The 15,972-nt window shown below is 37.5% G+C and overlaps 1 protein-coding gene across 1 annotated transcript; it reads left to right on the top strand.

The window, feature by feature from the left end:
• Positions 1 to 12,270: 12,270 nt before the first annotated feature.
• LOC150082814 (coiled-coil domain-containing protein 22 homolog) lies at positions 12,271 to 14,367 on the top strand. Its single transcript, XM_090376835.1, has one exon. It carries the CDS (start codon positions 12,375 to 12,377, stop codon positions 14,247 to 14,249), a length of 1,875 nt encoding a protein of 624 aa, XP_090232961.1. The 5' UTR covers positions 12,271 to 12,374; the 3' UTR covers positions 14,250 to 14,367.
• Positions 14,368 to 15,972: the final 1,605 nt, after the last annotated feature.

Below are 15,972 nucleotides of genomic sequence, written 5' to 3'. Positions count from 1 at the left end.
TCCCGGATGTCATGCCAATGAACACAGGGAAAAGCGTCACAGCTGACGCGTTGACCTACCCACAGCAACTAAGGAAAAAAAAAAAAAAAAAAAACAGTCGATGAGTACTGTATTCTTAAACCAAGGCTATAAAAATGAGTGACAACGTAAGTCCTGCTTTCTTGTTATAATGCCACTTGCTAACAGAGTATAGCAAAGTTTAATTGAAAAAAAAAAAAAAAAACTTTAAAAAATTTAAAGGAAAAACAAAAAGAAAAAACATTTCATGGCCATTTTCTCAGATTAATTACAAATATAATCTTCCGAAACAACCTATGTCAGTTTTATAATCGACAGCGCAACTCTCAATCTCTTTCTCCGTCACACAAAATGGAAAGGGACTGGGTTTTTGTTTTTTGTTTTTTGTTTTTTCAAAAATTTAAGTTAAAAATAACACTTCCCTTCATGTAAACGTTTGAAAAAAAATTCAACGTTCATTTGTTTTAAGGAACAAATACAAAACACAAAAAAGGCACCGGGATGGACGGGATCTATCCAGTTATATTAAAGGAGACAGCAAAGAAAGTAAGCAAACCCTTAGCCATAATTATGAGAGCTTCTATGGACTCAGGGGGAGGTACTCATAGACTGGAGAAGTGCAAATGTGACCCCAATTCACAAAGGAGGATCAAAGGGCAACACAAATAATTATAGACCTGTTAGTTTAACTTCTGTTCCAGGAAAATTAAGGAAGACACTGGTTAAAAAAGCACTACAGGATCATCTAGACAAGACTTCAATTATAGCTCGGACACAGCATAGTTTTGTTAAGGGAAAGTTTTGCCTGATCAATTTGATTTGATACTATGATGTGGTCACAAAAGAACAGGATGCAGGAAATAACTTTGATATTATATATTTGGATCTTAGAAAGGCTTTTGATACTGTTGCACACGGAAGACTGCTGCACAAATTGGAGCAGTGTGGCATTGGAGGCAAATTGCTGCTATGGATAAAGGGATGGTTGAGTGGGAGAAGACAGAGTGTGGCAATCAATGAACACTGCTCATCGTGGACTAATGTTATTAGTGAAGTCCCTCAGGGTTCAGTGTTGGGTCCATTGTTGTTTTCTGTATTTATAAATGATATTTATGATGGTATATCAAGCTTAATGTCCAAGTTTTCAGACGATACGAAGGTTGGCAGGGTTGTTAAGAACACTAATGACAGTATGCTGCTGCAACAGGATCTGGAAAGGTTGAGCAGATGGGCTGAGAGGAGGCAAATGAAGTTTAACATTGACAAATGTAAAGTACTACATATGGGAAGCAGCAACCCCAAAGTGACGCATCAAATCTGTGGTACTACACTGACAGTGGTAGAGAACGAAAAGGACCTGGGGGTAATTGTGAAGACAGATATGAAGTTTTCTGAGCAGTGCAGACGGTCTGCATGAGTAGCTCATAGTGTCTTGTCAATGATATACAGGAATGTTTCTAGCAGGGATAAGGTGGTGATTATCCCCTCATATAAGGCAATGGTTAGGCCACACCTTGAGTACTGTATACAGGTCTGGAGGCCTCATTTTCAGAAGGATGTAGAGCTGTTGGAATGAGTACAGAGAAGGGCAACAAGACTAATGAATGGAACAAAGGGTTGCTCTTATGAAGAAAGGCTTTAATTTTGCAAATTACAGTGTCTGGAGACTAGGCACCTGCGAAGTGATCTCATTGAGGTGTATAAAACCTTGAATGGCTTGAGAGCTCAATGCTGATGGAATTCTCCCTCTTGCTCAGAATAATCATTTGAGAGGGCATAAATTCAAATTCAGGAAAGACAGATGTAGGATAGATGTGCGGAAATTTGCCTTTAGCCAGCGGATGGATGGTCGGTGGAACAGACTGCCATCCTTTGTTGAGGAAGTTGATAGCCTAAATAAATTTAAGGCTGAGCTGGACAGGTACTTGGAACGAAGGGAAGGGTGAAATGGGAGCGTGTTTTTTTTTTTTTTTTTTTGGCTGATGCTGCATAAGCTTTCTTTCTTGCATCATGTACCTCTACTAATGCTAATGCTAACATGTACATACGCTTAATTTGACTATCTTACACATCTAGGAAAACGGCTCTAACCGTTTAGAATTCATTTCCAAAGTTATGAAAACAGATGAGAAAATGTTCTAACCAGACGAGATAAGATCGAAAAAATGTTGCATAAAGTAGAAGGAATTTGTTTTCTGAACACAGAATTCATTTGGCCCACCCTTGGGGCTCACATTTGGTGAGTATGGGCTTGACACACCCAGGGTCCTGAGCTGAACATCATCATTCTTCTTTTCTTGATTATCTCTCTCTCTCTCTCTCTCTCTCTCTCTCTCTCTCTCTCTCTCTCTCTCTCTCTCTCTCTCTCTCTCTCTCTCTCTCAAGGTAACTGTAATTTTTTTTTTTTTTTTTGCCTGGTGCAGCAAACGCTTTAGGCTTCTTTGCACCATACGGCTAATGATAATTTGAATGGAAAATTAGCTTTAAAGGAACAGGCAAACTGCTGATTGGGGTTGGTGTTGGTTGGTTGTTGTAGGATTTTAGGTGCATCATCAATTGAGGTCATATTGTGCTGTATATAACATGTCTGTAAATTCTTTGTGTTCTGTAGTCAGTTTGCTGAATAAAAATCTGAGTTTCTTAGAGAAAACACTATGCCACCCTCAACTGAGACCGACCAACTCAGCCACGTTGTGAGAAAGGCCCATAAAATTTCCTCGAATCATTGGCAGGATTCCAACTTAGGTCTTTTACACCTGGTGTGAGTAAGACGGTGATTATACTAACTGTGCTACCCATGAATGCCTTCTAATTAGAGAAACAGTGTCAAAAGCTTTTCTGAAATCCAAATATATGATATCAAAATTATTTTTTGCATCCACTTCCTTTGTAACCACATCATAATAACCTATCAAATTTGTCAGACAAGACTTTCCCTTAACAAATCCATGCTGTATCTGAATTATTGCTGCAGTCTTGTCTAGATGACTAGCAATGCATCTTTAACCAGTGACTCCATTATTTTACCCGGAACAGATGTTAAACTAACTGGTCTGTAATTACTCGTGGCACCCTTCGATCCCCATTTGTGAATTGGGGATACATTTGCACATCTCCAGTCCGTGGAGACCTACCCTGAGTCCAAGGATGCTCTCCTAATTATGGCTAAGAGTTTATTTAGTTGCTTTTTTTATGTGAACCCCAAACACGAGAGGTATTAGAACCTATAGTACTTAGTACCGTGCTTGGGTTGGAGGTTGAGAAGACGAAAGAAGTTATTTGTTGACATTGGGCTTGAACTTCTGTAGTTTGTTATTTTCAGGAAATACGTATGAAGGAAGGTTGTTCCAGAAAACGGCAGTTGAATGAATAAATGAGGAAGATGAAAAGTTGGTTCTGTGGGTTAGAAGTTGGACAGTAAATGAATGTTGGTTGTTGGCAGCACGTGTTCGGACTTTTTTGAAAGATCGAGAGCGGGAATTATAGAAGCCAATTCAGAAGAACAGTGCCCGCGGAAGTATCTGTAGAAGAGGCATGCAGAAGAAACGGCACGTTTATGAAAAAACGAGTGCAGAGACTCTGTTAGAGATGAATCATTAATTAACCTAACTGCCCTCTTCTGAATGGAATGAAGCAGCCTGAGAGAGGCTTTGGAGGCACCATCCCAGATGTGGGAACAATATTCCATGGCAGAGCGGATTTGCTATTTATACAGAGTAAGCAGCTGTTTGGAAGAAAAGTAACGCCGAGAGCGAAAGAGAAAACCAAGTTTTTTAGATGCAGAGGAAGCAATATCTGTATTGTACTTGTGGCAAGAGAGATTACAAGTCAGAGTAATCCCCAAAAGAGATATATCATTTTGCCTGGAAATCGGTGTGTCACTAAAGATAAGCATAGGAGCAGAAGAATCCTTTTTGCGAGATATAAGACAAGACTGAGTTTTAGAAGGGTTGAAATCAACTAAATTGTCTTTGCCCCACTGGAGAATACCTGAAGATCTGCATTTAAGGAATTGGTAGCAGATTTTCGAGAAGTTGTAGCTGATTGAGCAGGACAAGGTTTCTCAAAATGGAAAGTGGAATGCAATGATCTATCATCGGCAAAACTATGGATAGGATTTCCAGTCAATGGTAGAAGGTCATTAATATACAAGAGGAAAAGAGTGGGGGAAAGAACTGAACCTTGGGGAACACCGGCATTAATGGAGAAGTTATAAAAAAAAAATAAATTTTCTGTTTATACTCCGGGACGACCAAACGGTCAGAGGAGTTTACAAGATACACAGAATACAAGAAACAGCACCGTATTCAGCAGTCACGGGCTTGAACCCCGGTCACTCAAGGCACATGTACTTATGTACCTGCACTCCTGACCACTAGGCTACGGAGGCCTTGCTTTAGAAGACAGAGAGCCATCTACCATCACCCTCAGTGAGCGATCAGAGAAAAAACTGGATAACCAATTACTAAAAACAGTTGGCAAACCATAAGATGGAAGCTTGTTTAGAAGACCTTTATGCCAAACACGATCAAAAGCCTTTGAGATGTCAAGAGCAACTATTTGTGTTTCACTGAACCTTTCCATTGAATTAGTCCATAAATGGGTAACATAAGCCAGATTATCACCAGTGGATCGACACTGACGGTATCCATACTGGCGATCGTTGATCAGACAGAAGGTTTCTAGGTAGTTTAAGAGTTGGCGGTTAATTGATTTCTCCATTACTTTAGAAAGAGTAGAAGTAATTGTAATGGGACGATAATTGGATGGGAGGGATTTGTCACCCTTTTTAGGAACTGGCGGGATATGAACAGATTTCCAAGCAAGAGGAAAAACACCTTTGGAATAAGAAAGTGAAAAAAGGCGGCAAAGAATAGGAGTAAGTTCTGGAGCACAGATTTTGAGAACAAGTGGAGAAATACCATCAGGACCTGGAGTTTTCTTAGCATCAAGATTCATCAAAATCCTTTTGATATCCTTTTAATGGAAGACCACAGGAGGCATTGAATGGAGTGTGTTCGGAATGGTGGGAGGTGTTTTACCAAGATCATTAATACATGAGCTGGAATAAAAATGGGATGCTAGCAGGTCAGCTTTATCCTTGGCTGAAGTGACAACAGAACCATCTGGTTTGGACAGAGGTGGGAGCAGAGATGGGCAAAAGTTGGGGCCAATAGCTTTGCCAAGAGACCAGAATGCTCGGCTACCATTAGGGCAAGAAGCAAGTTTTCTACCCTTAGCCTGTTCAAACTCTAGTTTGGACTGATTAATATCTGCTTTACAATTGTTGCGAGCTTTGGTGTAGGCAGAAAATGACACTGAAGAATTAGAAACAAGCCGATTACGATATGCAACATTCTTCTCTTGAACAGCCTTAGCACATTTATTGGAAAACCAAGGTTTAGATAAAGGACGAGATTTTAAAGTGAAGTGTGGGATAAAGGATTCCATTCCTGCAAGAATAAATCCACTGATACGATCTGAGCAAACGTTGACATCAGAAGTTTTGAAACAGTAATCTGTAAAAAGGCAAATATTTTCATTTTTTTAGCCCTTTTACTTGCTTTCAAGAAGTAATTTCGCCTCATAGTGCCGAATACATTTTTCTGTGACCTGTACAACTAAAGGATATAGCGATAGCGTCACTTGACGGAGCTTAAGCCTTTACTTTCGTTTTCAATCACCCCAGGGGTGCGGTTGCGGTAATAGGACACCACAGTGTCGTCACCTGTTCTCCTGTGAGCGGACAATAGAGTTGATCACGCAAGGTCCTAAGAACAGAGTAGATTGATGTATGAGTAGAAATTAGCAGGACAAGACACAGCACGTCTTGCGTAACGAGACCTTTATAAACATATTAGCTGTCACTTCGACACTCCGTGCATGGTACAATATCCATTTAATCCCCCCCCCCGTAGTTGACTCGTGAGAACAAAACAATTCTTAGGGAGCTCAGAGAGGGGATGCAGAGGTATATATATATATTGGAGAGGGGAAAGGAAGATAGGAAGTTCATGAGTGAAACATGACAGGAAGAGAAGAGCAGTGAGAGTTTTGGCCGATTTTTGTCATTGTGTGAAGAAGAAGTAAAATAATAATTACTAGGAAAAGATGAGAAAAGAACCATATTGATGTGTGATACAGATTTCCCCCCCCCCACACACACACACCGAGGCGGTGCAGAATATTTTCGGGTGAGTCAACCCTTATTGTTTAATAACAAACTGTATTAAATTACCCAAAAGCTGAACCTACCATCTGCATTCGTTTTAATACATTTATAAGACATCTTTCCTCACATATATATAAATATACCCCGACAATTGTATTATTTTCTTAGTATTCAGTTTTAATAGAGAATGCGACTTATTAATTTAATTGTCAAATACTAATTAAACTATTAAGTTAATTTAATTCCCTGTTTTAGTATTTGAACAGTGTTACGTTATGACGAACACAAATTATTTTGTTCTTGCTAGAGAGTTAATGTAAAAGCCCATGAAGAACATTACAAAATTATAATATTGCTAAAGCAAGATACTGCTTGTATCCAGTTAGTTTATCTAAAAATTACATACCAATTAATCTAACTTATGTACCAGTTATATTGTACTCATTTGTATACATATATGTTAAATAAATCTTGTTTGTTTGTTGTATTTTGCTTCATGACCATTCTTTCTAATTACATGCAATTCACTGAACAAACTTGTAGGAGAACCATTAAATGGGGGGCTCAAAGGCCAATACACAAAAAAACCTTTGAGTTTGAACACAACGCAATTTTGTTGCTGGGAGTTCGCTCACTGTGACATGTTGAGTGAGACTTGAGGGCGCAGGATTTTGTCCTAATTTAAACTGCTAAATAGATCATTTAAAACCCAGGGTTTTCTGGATTCACATGATATTGTGCGGTCTTGCTGAAGCGAGTGATTCACGAGTACATTGATAGGCAAGCGCATAATATGACGGAAAACTCTGTGGAACAAATCCGACCAAGGAAAAGAAGTCTTGCAGGTCATTCCATTTTGCATTCTTGTAATGCCAAACAGCATGAGGTTGGGAATAGCCATGAGATAAACGTTCCATTGATCGCCCACGTCCTGCTTGATTTTTTCCAATATTGCAAGGGCTATTAGGTTCTTCGTGACGATGGTCCTTCTCTGGTCCGCTATTCGCTGTTCGGTGACCTGAATATCCGGGAATCGTTCCAGCTACTTGGTATGTAGTCTCGCCCTGTAAGTTGTCATATTGGTCTCCAGTTTTGTTATTTCGTCGTATGCTTGGATGATGTACGTATTCATTTCAATGCTCCACTTCATGCGTTGGCATTTTCTCCCTTCCTGGGTGGTCACTAACGCAGTTGAGCAAGAAGCACTTCCAGTTGGTGGGTCTGGATGGTCTTGCCCTTGTCTTGTGGCAGCCATACGCGGGACAGCGTCAGTCGCTCTACTGTCTTCCTCGGGAGTGCGTCTCTGATTTTTCGAACCGACCACTCTGCCTAATTCCTGAACGCAAGTGCCTTTATCCTACGCCACACACACGATGCAGTATGATTAATATTTCTCTGCGACATCATCCATTATTGGAGGTGGACCTGTTTTATTATTATTATTATTATTATTATTATTATTATTATTATTATTATTATTATTGCTGCTCTTATATTATTTCTCCCTGATTCGGGATTCCACTCCGTGATGAGTACTGCTACCAAGTACACAGGGTGGTTGTAATGTCTGGTGTTACTGTTGGTTGAGGAAATCTCTGACTATCCTACAGGTGTTCAGGATTGAAACTTTCTGGAGTTCCTTTTAGGTGTTCTCTGGGAGACCTATTGTTGTTAGGCTGCTATGAAGAGTCTTTAGCACCATACAGGTTGTTGACACGATGATCGGGATGGTCGAGACCTCTTGCATATGCCATATTTCCTTGACTTCATGTCTCAGGTTCGTGTACTTCTTAATTTTTAACTCATGCCTTTTCTGGACATTGCTAGTGATGGGCACCACTGTCTCAATCAGATAAGTAGCCTTTTCCATCTTGTCCACAAGGGTTTTGTCCGGTGTCTTGTGCGGGATGATCTTATTCGTTATTATGGCACGTCCCAGTACATCTTGTGGGTTTGGGTCTCTAGTACTGCCTGGGGTTTGTACTTGTAGTATGGTACACTTTCTTTGGTCAACTGCTATTTCCTCGCTAGTTTCTGAAGTATTATCCTGGCTACCTGGTCGTGTCTATGAGTGTACTCAGTCTGGGTGATCACCTTGCAACCCGCGATGATGTGTTGGACCGTTTCTGAGGCTAGGTCGCATCGTCGACATGTGTCATCTGGCATTCCGGGCTCCTTTGCGATGTATTTTCTATAGTTTCTGGTGTTGATTACCTGGTCTTGGACGGCCAGCATGAATCCTTCAGTCTCGGCGAAGAGTGTCCTGCTTGTGAGCCATGCATCCAATGCAGTGTTATCGATGTGATCTGATGGAGGTCATTGTAGTGTGTGTCGTGGAGTGTCTTCTTTGCCCATATTTCTAATTTTGTTTCTTGTATCGTCTGGGCAGGAGGAGGTTCCTCATTTAGGTTGAGTGGGATATATCACTTATCTATCTTCCTTATGGCCTGGTGGAGTGGTACTGTGTTGTTCTCGAAGTAATCCTGTAGGACTCCTTCGAGAATCAACTATCGCTGTTTTCTGTTGTTCTGTCAGGTCTATTATTCCCTTCCTCCCTCTTTCCGAGTTATTGGTAGTCTCTCCACTGCTGACTTCGGGGGTTGTTGGCGACTCTTGGTCATTATTGTCCTTGTCTTTCGCATGATATCTTCTAGCTCGGTGTTTGTCCAATATATGACCACGAATGTGTATATGAATGTGTATACTGGTGCTGCACAGGTGTTTATGGCTTTAACTGTGTTCCCTCCATTCTATTTCGATTTCAGCAGGTTTCTGAGTCTCTGATGATATTTTTCGGTCAGGCACTTCTTGAATTCCTTGTGTTCTAACTGCTGACCCTGCTTCAACCCTAGGTGTTTGTAGGTCTCTCCTTCTGTCATAGCTTCGATCTTTTTACCAGCCAGCAGCTGGTAGTTTCGGACAACAAATTTTCCCTGGTGCAGTGTATTATTATTATTATTATTATTATTATTATTATTATTATTAACAGAACAGTTAAAAAACAAGACATCTTATGGACTGGACAATATTACAGTAGCCGAAGTAAAGAGAAACAAAGAGCAGTTCTCTGTCTCTTGGTGGAGCTTATACAGGATGTTAGAGTCGGGAAGCTATCCTATAAATTTACTTTCTTTTAAGATAATTCCTATATATAAAAAGGGACCACTAGATGACTTTTGCAATTACAGACCAATAACAATACAGTCAGTTATTAACAAGATAATAGAAAATTATATATTTTCACATATTAACTTACGTCAATATCGGCTGTTAAACAACTCTCTATTTTCATATTAGAAAGGCAAGAACACAGAGACATTATTAGAGAACTTAGTAGACTCTTTTAACTTACATTTAAACAACAATAACTTCATAATGATTTTATTTATAGATTAGATTTGACCAAAGCATATGACTTAATTGATATCCCAATATTGCAACAGAAATTACAGAAATATGGTATTAGGGGAAGAATCAATCAATTGCTTATTGGAGGCTTGAAGTGGTGAAACCCATGTTTAGTCTCTAGAGCAAAGTTTCCGGCATCCCCCCCCCCCCCCCCCCACATACTTCTCCTTCAACCCATGCATGGTACTAAGTACTATAGGTTTCGATACCTTTCGTGTTTGGGGTTTTCATGAAAAAAAAAGAAGCTCTTAGCAAGTTATTTAACCAATAGAAAAATAACAGTTGAAGTAGAAAATACAAAGGGAAAATCATACAATATAAAGAGAGAAGTACCGCAGGGCACTCATACTGGGCCAATCATGTTCAACATCTTTATAAATGACATATTCGAAGTAATAAAGAATTCCTTTATAAAAATTTATGCAGATGATATAATCTTATATACAATTGGAAAGAACCTGACAAAAATGGCAAAAGATTTACAGCAGAATGTAATACATTTACAAACTTGGTTGCATGATAATAAATTAGCACTCAGCTTAGAAAGGACAAAATTTTTGGTAATTAGACCTCCTCATCAAACCTTGGACATTCATCCCTTGTTAAATTACATAAACATGAATGCCTACATGATCAGGATTTCCAGAATTGCAAATGTCTAACTGTGGAAGAAGTTTCAAATCATTGTTACCTTGCGTTATGGATTGACTACAGTCTAAGTTGGGCAATGCATATAACAAATCTGTACAAAAAAATTAGATATTATGTGTACTTTTTTTACTACATTAAGAATAAGTTAAATCTTAGAAGAAAAGTTACCCTATATTATGCATTAGTGGACTCCCAACTGAATTATTTAGTAAATATATGGGCACGAGCAAATGTAACAGAAATAAGGATAATAAACAACTTAATTAACAGGATTTTGAAACTTTTAATGGGGGCAGACTCTTGGAATGACCTGAATAAGAGAAGGCAATTTTTGTTAAAATATAAAATACTGTATCCAGTTCAAAAACTAAAGTTAAATTTATTCTTGAAAAATCTTAACACTATTTATGAAGAATCAAATCTGCAAATGGCACACATTATTTAATGAACCCAAAGCAGTTACTTTGCTGACCCTAGGGTACTAAATAGATTTGGAGATAGGCACACAATGAATATAATAAATAACTTGCTGGCTAGTGTTGAGTTCAGGCTCAGGAGAAGTTATCCCATCTCCAAATTAAAATTCCTAATAAGAAAATTCTTGATACTCAATGGTACAGTTAATTAAAATTGCTATACAGATAAATTACTATTTCTGTTTACAGTGTGGAATGTACTATGAGTAGTGACTTCGTTGTCTTTTCTGGTAGTAAAAGAATTTGTATACAAATCTGTTGTAAATGAAGAATTTCAACTTGTTGCCAAGAAATTCACTTTTCTTAACAAGTTCATTTATTCTCTTGATAAATAAATTGTATTGTATTATTATTGTTATTATTATTATTTAGAATTAAGAATAAGTTAAATCTTAGAACAAAAGTTACCTTATATTATGCATTAGTGGACTCCCAACTCAATTATTTAGGAAATGTATGGGCACGAGCAAATATAACTGAAATAAGGGTAATAAACAACTTAATTAACAGGATTTTGAGACTTTTAATGGGGACAAACTTTTGGAATGACCTGAATAAGAGAAGGCAATTTTTGTTGAAATATAAAATACTTTATCCAGTTCAAAAACTGAAGTTAAATTTAATCTTGAAAAATCTTAACACTATTTTTGAAGAGTTGAATCTGCAAAGAAATGTCTCACATAATTTAAGGAACCCAAAAGCAATTGTTTTGCCTCACCCTAGGGTATTAAATAGATTTGGAGATAGGCATACAATGAATATAATAGACAACTTGTTGGCTAAATTTAGATTTCAGGCTCAGGAGAAGTTATTCTAGCTCCAAATTAAAATTCTTAATAAGAAAATTTTTGATACTCAATGATACAATAGATTAGAATTGCTATGCAGATAATGTGCTATCTCTGTTTGCAGTGAGGAATGTACTATGTGTTGTGATTTCATTATCTTTTCTGTTAGAAAAAAAAAAAAAATCCAAAAATAACCTAAGAGAGAGAGAGAAAGAGAGAGTTGCCAAGAAAGAGAAGAATGATGATATTCAACTCAGTACCCTGGGTGTGCCAAACCCATACTTACCAGATGTGAGCCGCTGGGGTTAAATTTACTAAAAATAACTTTCTTTCTTCTCTATGAGCTCTGCTGGTGGACAGTGGTGATAATGTCTTCTCCACACCCAGTGAAAGCCTGAAATTGAATCTCCTCAATGACGCAAGGAATTTTGATCGGCTTTTTCATAACGTAGCTGAGTTATCAGGCTCAGCAACGGTTGCTTAGTTTTTTCTGCCAGAAATATGGGTCTACGGTGGAATGCAACTAACCCAAATCATACACGCAATTACATATCACAATATGTAGTCCCCTCATTGCTTTAGTTGCTTTTGCACATAATACACTTATTGTCTCCAACAGCGTCCAAGCTTCTCCCCCCCTTTTTTTTTTTTTCAAACTACTGTACAGTACTCTCAGTTCTATTTTCTCTGAATGCAATTTATTTATATCCTCATTGTCATATTTGTAACACTAGGTGACGCAAGTATCGCCTGATTTCCAGGAGGTGTATCCTACGGATGTATACAGGATGTATTATAGTCTATGTTTTGTCACTTGGTTGTCATGTGTTTTTAAGTTAATGATATAATATTGGTGTTTCGATGGAAGAAGTAGACCAGATTGTGATCCATACTCTACGGCAGCTTGGGTGTGAAGTAGAAGAAGAGATATCAAGTTTGCGAAACTTTTCAACGGAATTAGTCGTAGAAGGAGTAGTTCGATGCCTTCGATTAATTTCGCCCACTTTAGAACTTCCTCATCATGTACCGCCGAGTATGTCAGCACGTTATCGTTTGAGTTCAGCTTTAGCTTCTTCATGTGTTGAATTGGGATACGCTGGTGAAATTGGGTATCAGACATTCCTTTATTCAAATGAAACTGATATCAGAAAGGTATTTATCTTTCTTATTGAGAAATTACCGAAAGAGAGTGAAAAGACATTAGACGAACCGTTAGGGAATGTAGCATTAATACTTAGAGCTTCTGGTAAAAAGATTTCCGAATGTTTGAATACCTTCTGGCTTCCTGTATATTGTGCAAATTCTGATAAACCGACACGTTCTAATCGTGATAGTTTTCAATTTTCTACACATGTACTAAAGGTACCAGAAGATAATGAACAGAATAACCCTAATATTAAACAGAAACTTAATTGGTATTATAATACACAGCTTCCAGCTATAACAGAACAAGCCACAAATCATTGTCACATGGTGTCATCACTCATTGAAACTAATGCATTAGCTGTTGCCGAAGCACGTTATCATGAAAATGAGTGGAATCAAAAGACCCTGACAACAAGATTGAGTGATCAGGAGCGAAAAGTTAAAAAAGTAAGTGAAATACAAAAGAAAATTACTGAACAATTGCTTCAAGCACTACACCAGAAAGATTTAGAAAGGTTAATAAAGGTTTCAGATTTTGACATTTTAAAAAATGTTTCTTTAGGACCTAAAGGTGTGAAATGTTCACGCTTTTGCCACACGAGACAATTGCAGTTTACTTCTGAAGAAGACAAGGTATTGATACCTCCTGGAATGCCTCAAGGAAAAACTGGAGATTCACAGGAGGAAATAACAAAGAGGGAACAAGAGCTTATTGATTTGCAATCAAAAATTAGTGCTGTTTCACATCAGTTTGAAGAACTGAACATCCAAACAAAACAACTTTCATCTTCAATTCAGCAAATGAAAGAACTATTCTCAGAAGAACAGAAAAAGATAAATGAATTAGATGAAACATATAAAGTTAAAAAATGTACACTGTCTTTGCTTCCTGATGCTGAAAATAATATTCAGAAATTGCATGCCTTAATTGAGGGAAGTACCCAACGCTTAGTGTCCCTAGCGAATCAGTGGGAACAGCATCGATCACCACTTATAGAAGAATATCGATTGTTAAAAGAAGCATGTTCACAGAGGTTAAATGAAACTCAATGTAAACTTGAAGAGATTAAACGGTTAAGGGAAAAGATTCGAGAAATTGGAGATGATGCTAGAAATAAAGAAGAAGTTCATAAGCAGCTGATCGCAGTGTATGAAAGATTAACTAAAGATGTGAACCATTCTGCTTACACACGTAGAATATTAGAAATTGTAGGAAATATTAAAAAGCAGAAGGCAGAAATAGAAAAGGTACTTTTAGATACTAGAGTTGTGCAGAAAGATATTGGCTTGTTATTTGGTAAACTAGATCGTACATTTCATGTCACTGATAACTTAATTTTTAAAGATGCCAAAAAAGATGAATCAGTTCGTCGAGCATACAAACACCTTGTTGCACTACATGACAACTGCAGTCAGTTGATACATACTGTAGAAGAAACTGGAACTATATTGCGAGAAATTAGGGATCTTGAGGATCTGATTGAGCAAGAAAGCCAGAAGAAGGTAGCTGCAACTTTAGAAAGGATAACATCTGACTATAGGCAGATGCAACAAGAAAATGCAACTCTTATAGCTCAATTGAAAGTATAATATAAAAATATGGTTATTTTGTAGAAGTAGCATAATTGTAAAAAAACAAAAAAAAAAAGACATTGTTCATATTGACAAGTAATTTCTTATAATGTTAATTTTTGACATGTTAAACTGCCTGCTGTAGGCCACTGACCCTGCTAATTAAAAAGAAAAAAGATATGAAAATTAATATGTACATTAAAAATAAAAATTTGGTTATCTGTAATCAGTTTATTTACTTTCACAGTATTATGTAAAACTTGAAATGATACAATGAATGCTTTTTTTATGGTAGACTAATTTCAGTTTTATTTCTTATTATTATTTTGTTTTGCTCTGCAAACACTTCTATACACATTCAGTTTACAGACAGTTTCACATTCCTTTAAAAGCTACTGCAGAAGAAGAAGCTACTGCAGAAGATGACAACTGTATCACTACTATGAAAACTAGTATTAGTTCTGGCAAAATGATGCAAGGAAGCAAGCAGTTGTAATGGAAGACCCAACCTAATCACAAGGGAAATTATGATATGAATAAAGCTTCTTATTTATTCAAAATTAGCATTAGTAAAGGCACATGATGCAAGAAAGCAAGCTTATATAGCATCAGCAAAAAAAAAAAACCCAAGTCTTCTAATTTCACCCATCCACTTGCTCCAAATGTTTATCTAGTTCTGCCTTGAATCTATTTAAGCTATCAGCTTCTACAATGACAGATGGAAATTTGTTCCAACAATCTATCCTACAACTGTCTTTCCTCAATTTGAATTTATAACCCTCTCAGGCGATTATTCTGATCAAGAGGAAGAATCCTATCAGCATTGAGCATACTCAAACCATTCAAGGCTTTATACACCTCAATCAGATCACCTCACAGGTGCATAGTCTCCAGACACCGTAATTTACAAAACTTAAGCCTTTCTTTGAAGAGCAACCCTTTGTTCCATTCACTAATCTTGTTGCCCTTCTCTGCACTCGTTCCAGCAGCTCTACATCCTTCCTAAAATGAGGCCTCCAGACCTGTATACAGTACTCAAGGTGTGGCCTCCGACCATTATACAAGGGGATAATCACCTCTTTATCCCTGCTAGAAAAATTCCTGTATATCATTGACAAGACACTATGAGCTACTCTTGCAGACCATCTGCACTGCTCAAAAAACTTCATATCTGCCTGCACAATTACCCCCCCAGGTCCTTTTCATTCTCTACCACACAGTTGATACGTTACTCTGGGTTACTGCTTCCCAAATGCAGTACTTACATTTGTCAATGTTTATTATTTATCGTATGGCAATTCTTACATCTCACAATTACTCCATCAATCAAGAAGAAATTATAATATCTCACATCTCAAACTACACGAATCTACTCAATTCTGTTTAAGTTCACAATTAGTCATATTTATAGTATTAAAAGAATTATTAAAAAATTAACTGTATAACATTTGTACAAAATTTATATATAATATATATGGACTACTATAGTTATGTCCAAGTTATTAATATAATCAATTTACATGGGCTTTAATTCCAGGAAGTCTCTTGAATCACCTTGGTAATCCCTAAGGAGGCAGTCCTGTTTGATGGTCTGCCTTCCGTCATCGCAATCACATCCTGGGGCGTCAATCCATTTCCACTTATACAATGCATCAGCACATCTTCCATGTTTAGTCCTAATTTGATTCACTTTTGACCATATTCTTCTAGGGAGATCAAATCCATCAGGTTAGTTAGTTAT

Source organism: Mastigoproctus giganteus, chromosome 7, assembly GCF_048544385.1.
Source record: "Mastigoproctus giganteus isolate SK-2022 chromosome 7, ASM4854438v1, whole genome shotgun sequence".
NCBI classification, from domain to species: domain Eukaryota; kingdom Metazoa; phylum Arthropoda; class Arachnida; order Uropygi; family Thelyphonidae; genus Mastigoproctus; species Mastigoproctus giganteus.
The sequence above is the reverse complement of the archived record's forward strand: the minus strand, read 5'-3'. Positions and strand labels throughout refer to the sequence as shown.

What these genes read in the sequence shown, in the direction of transcription:
- LOC150082814 (XM_090376835.1), top strand. Translation starts at nt 12,375, where the DNA reads ATGGAAGAAGTAGACCAGATTGTGATCCATACTCTACGGCAGCTTGGG.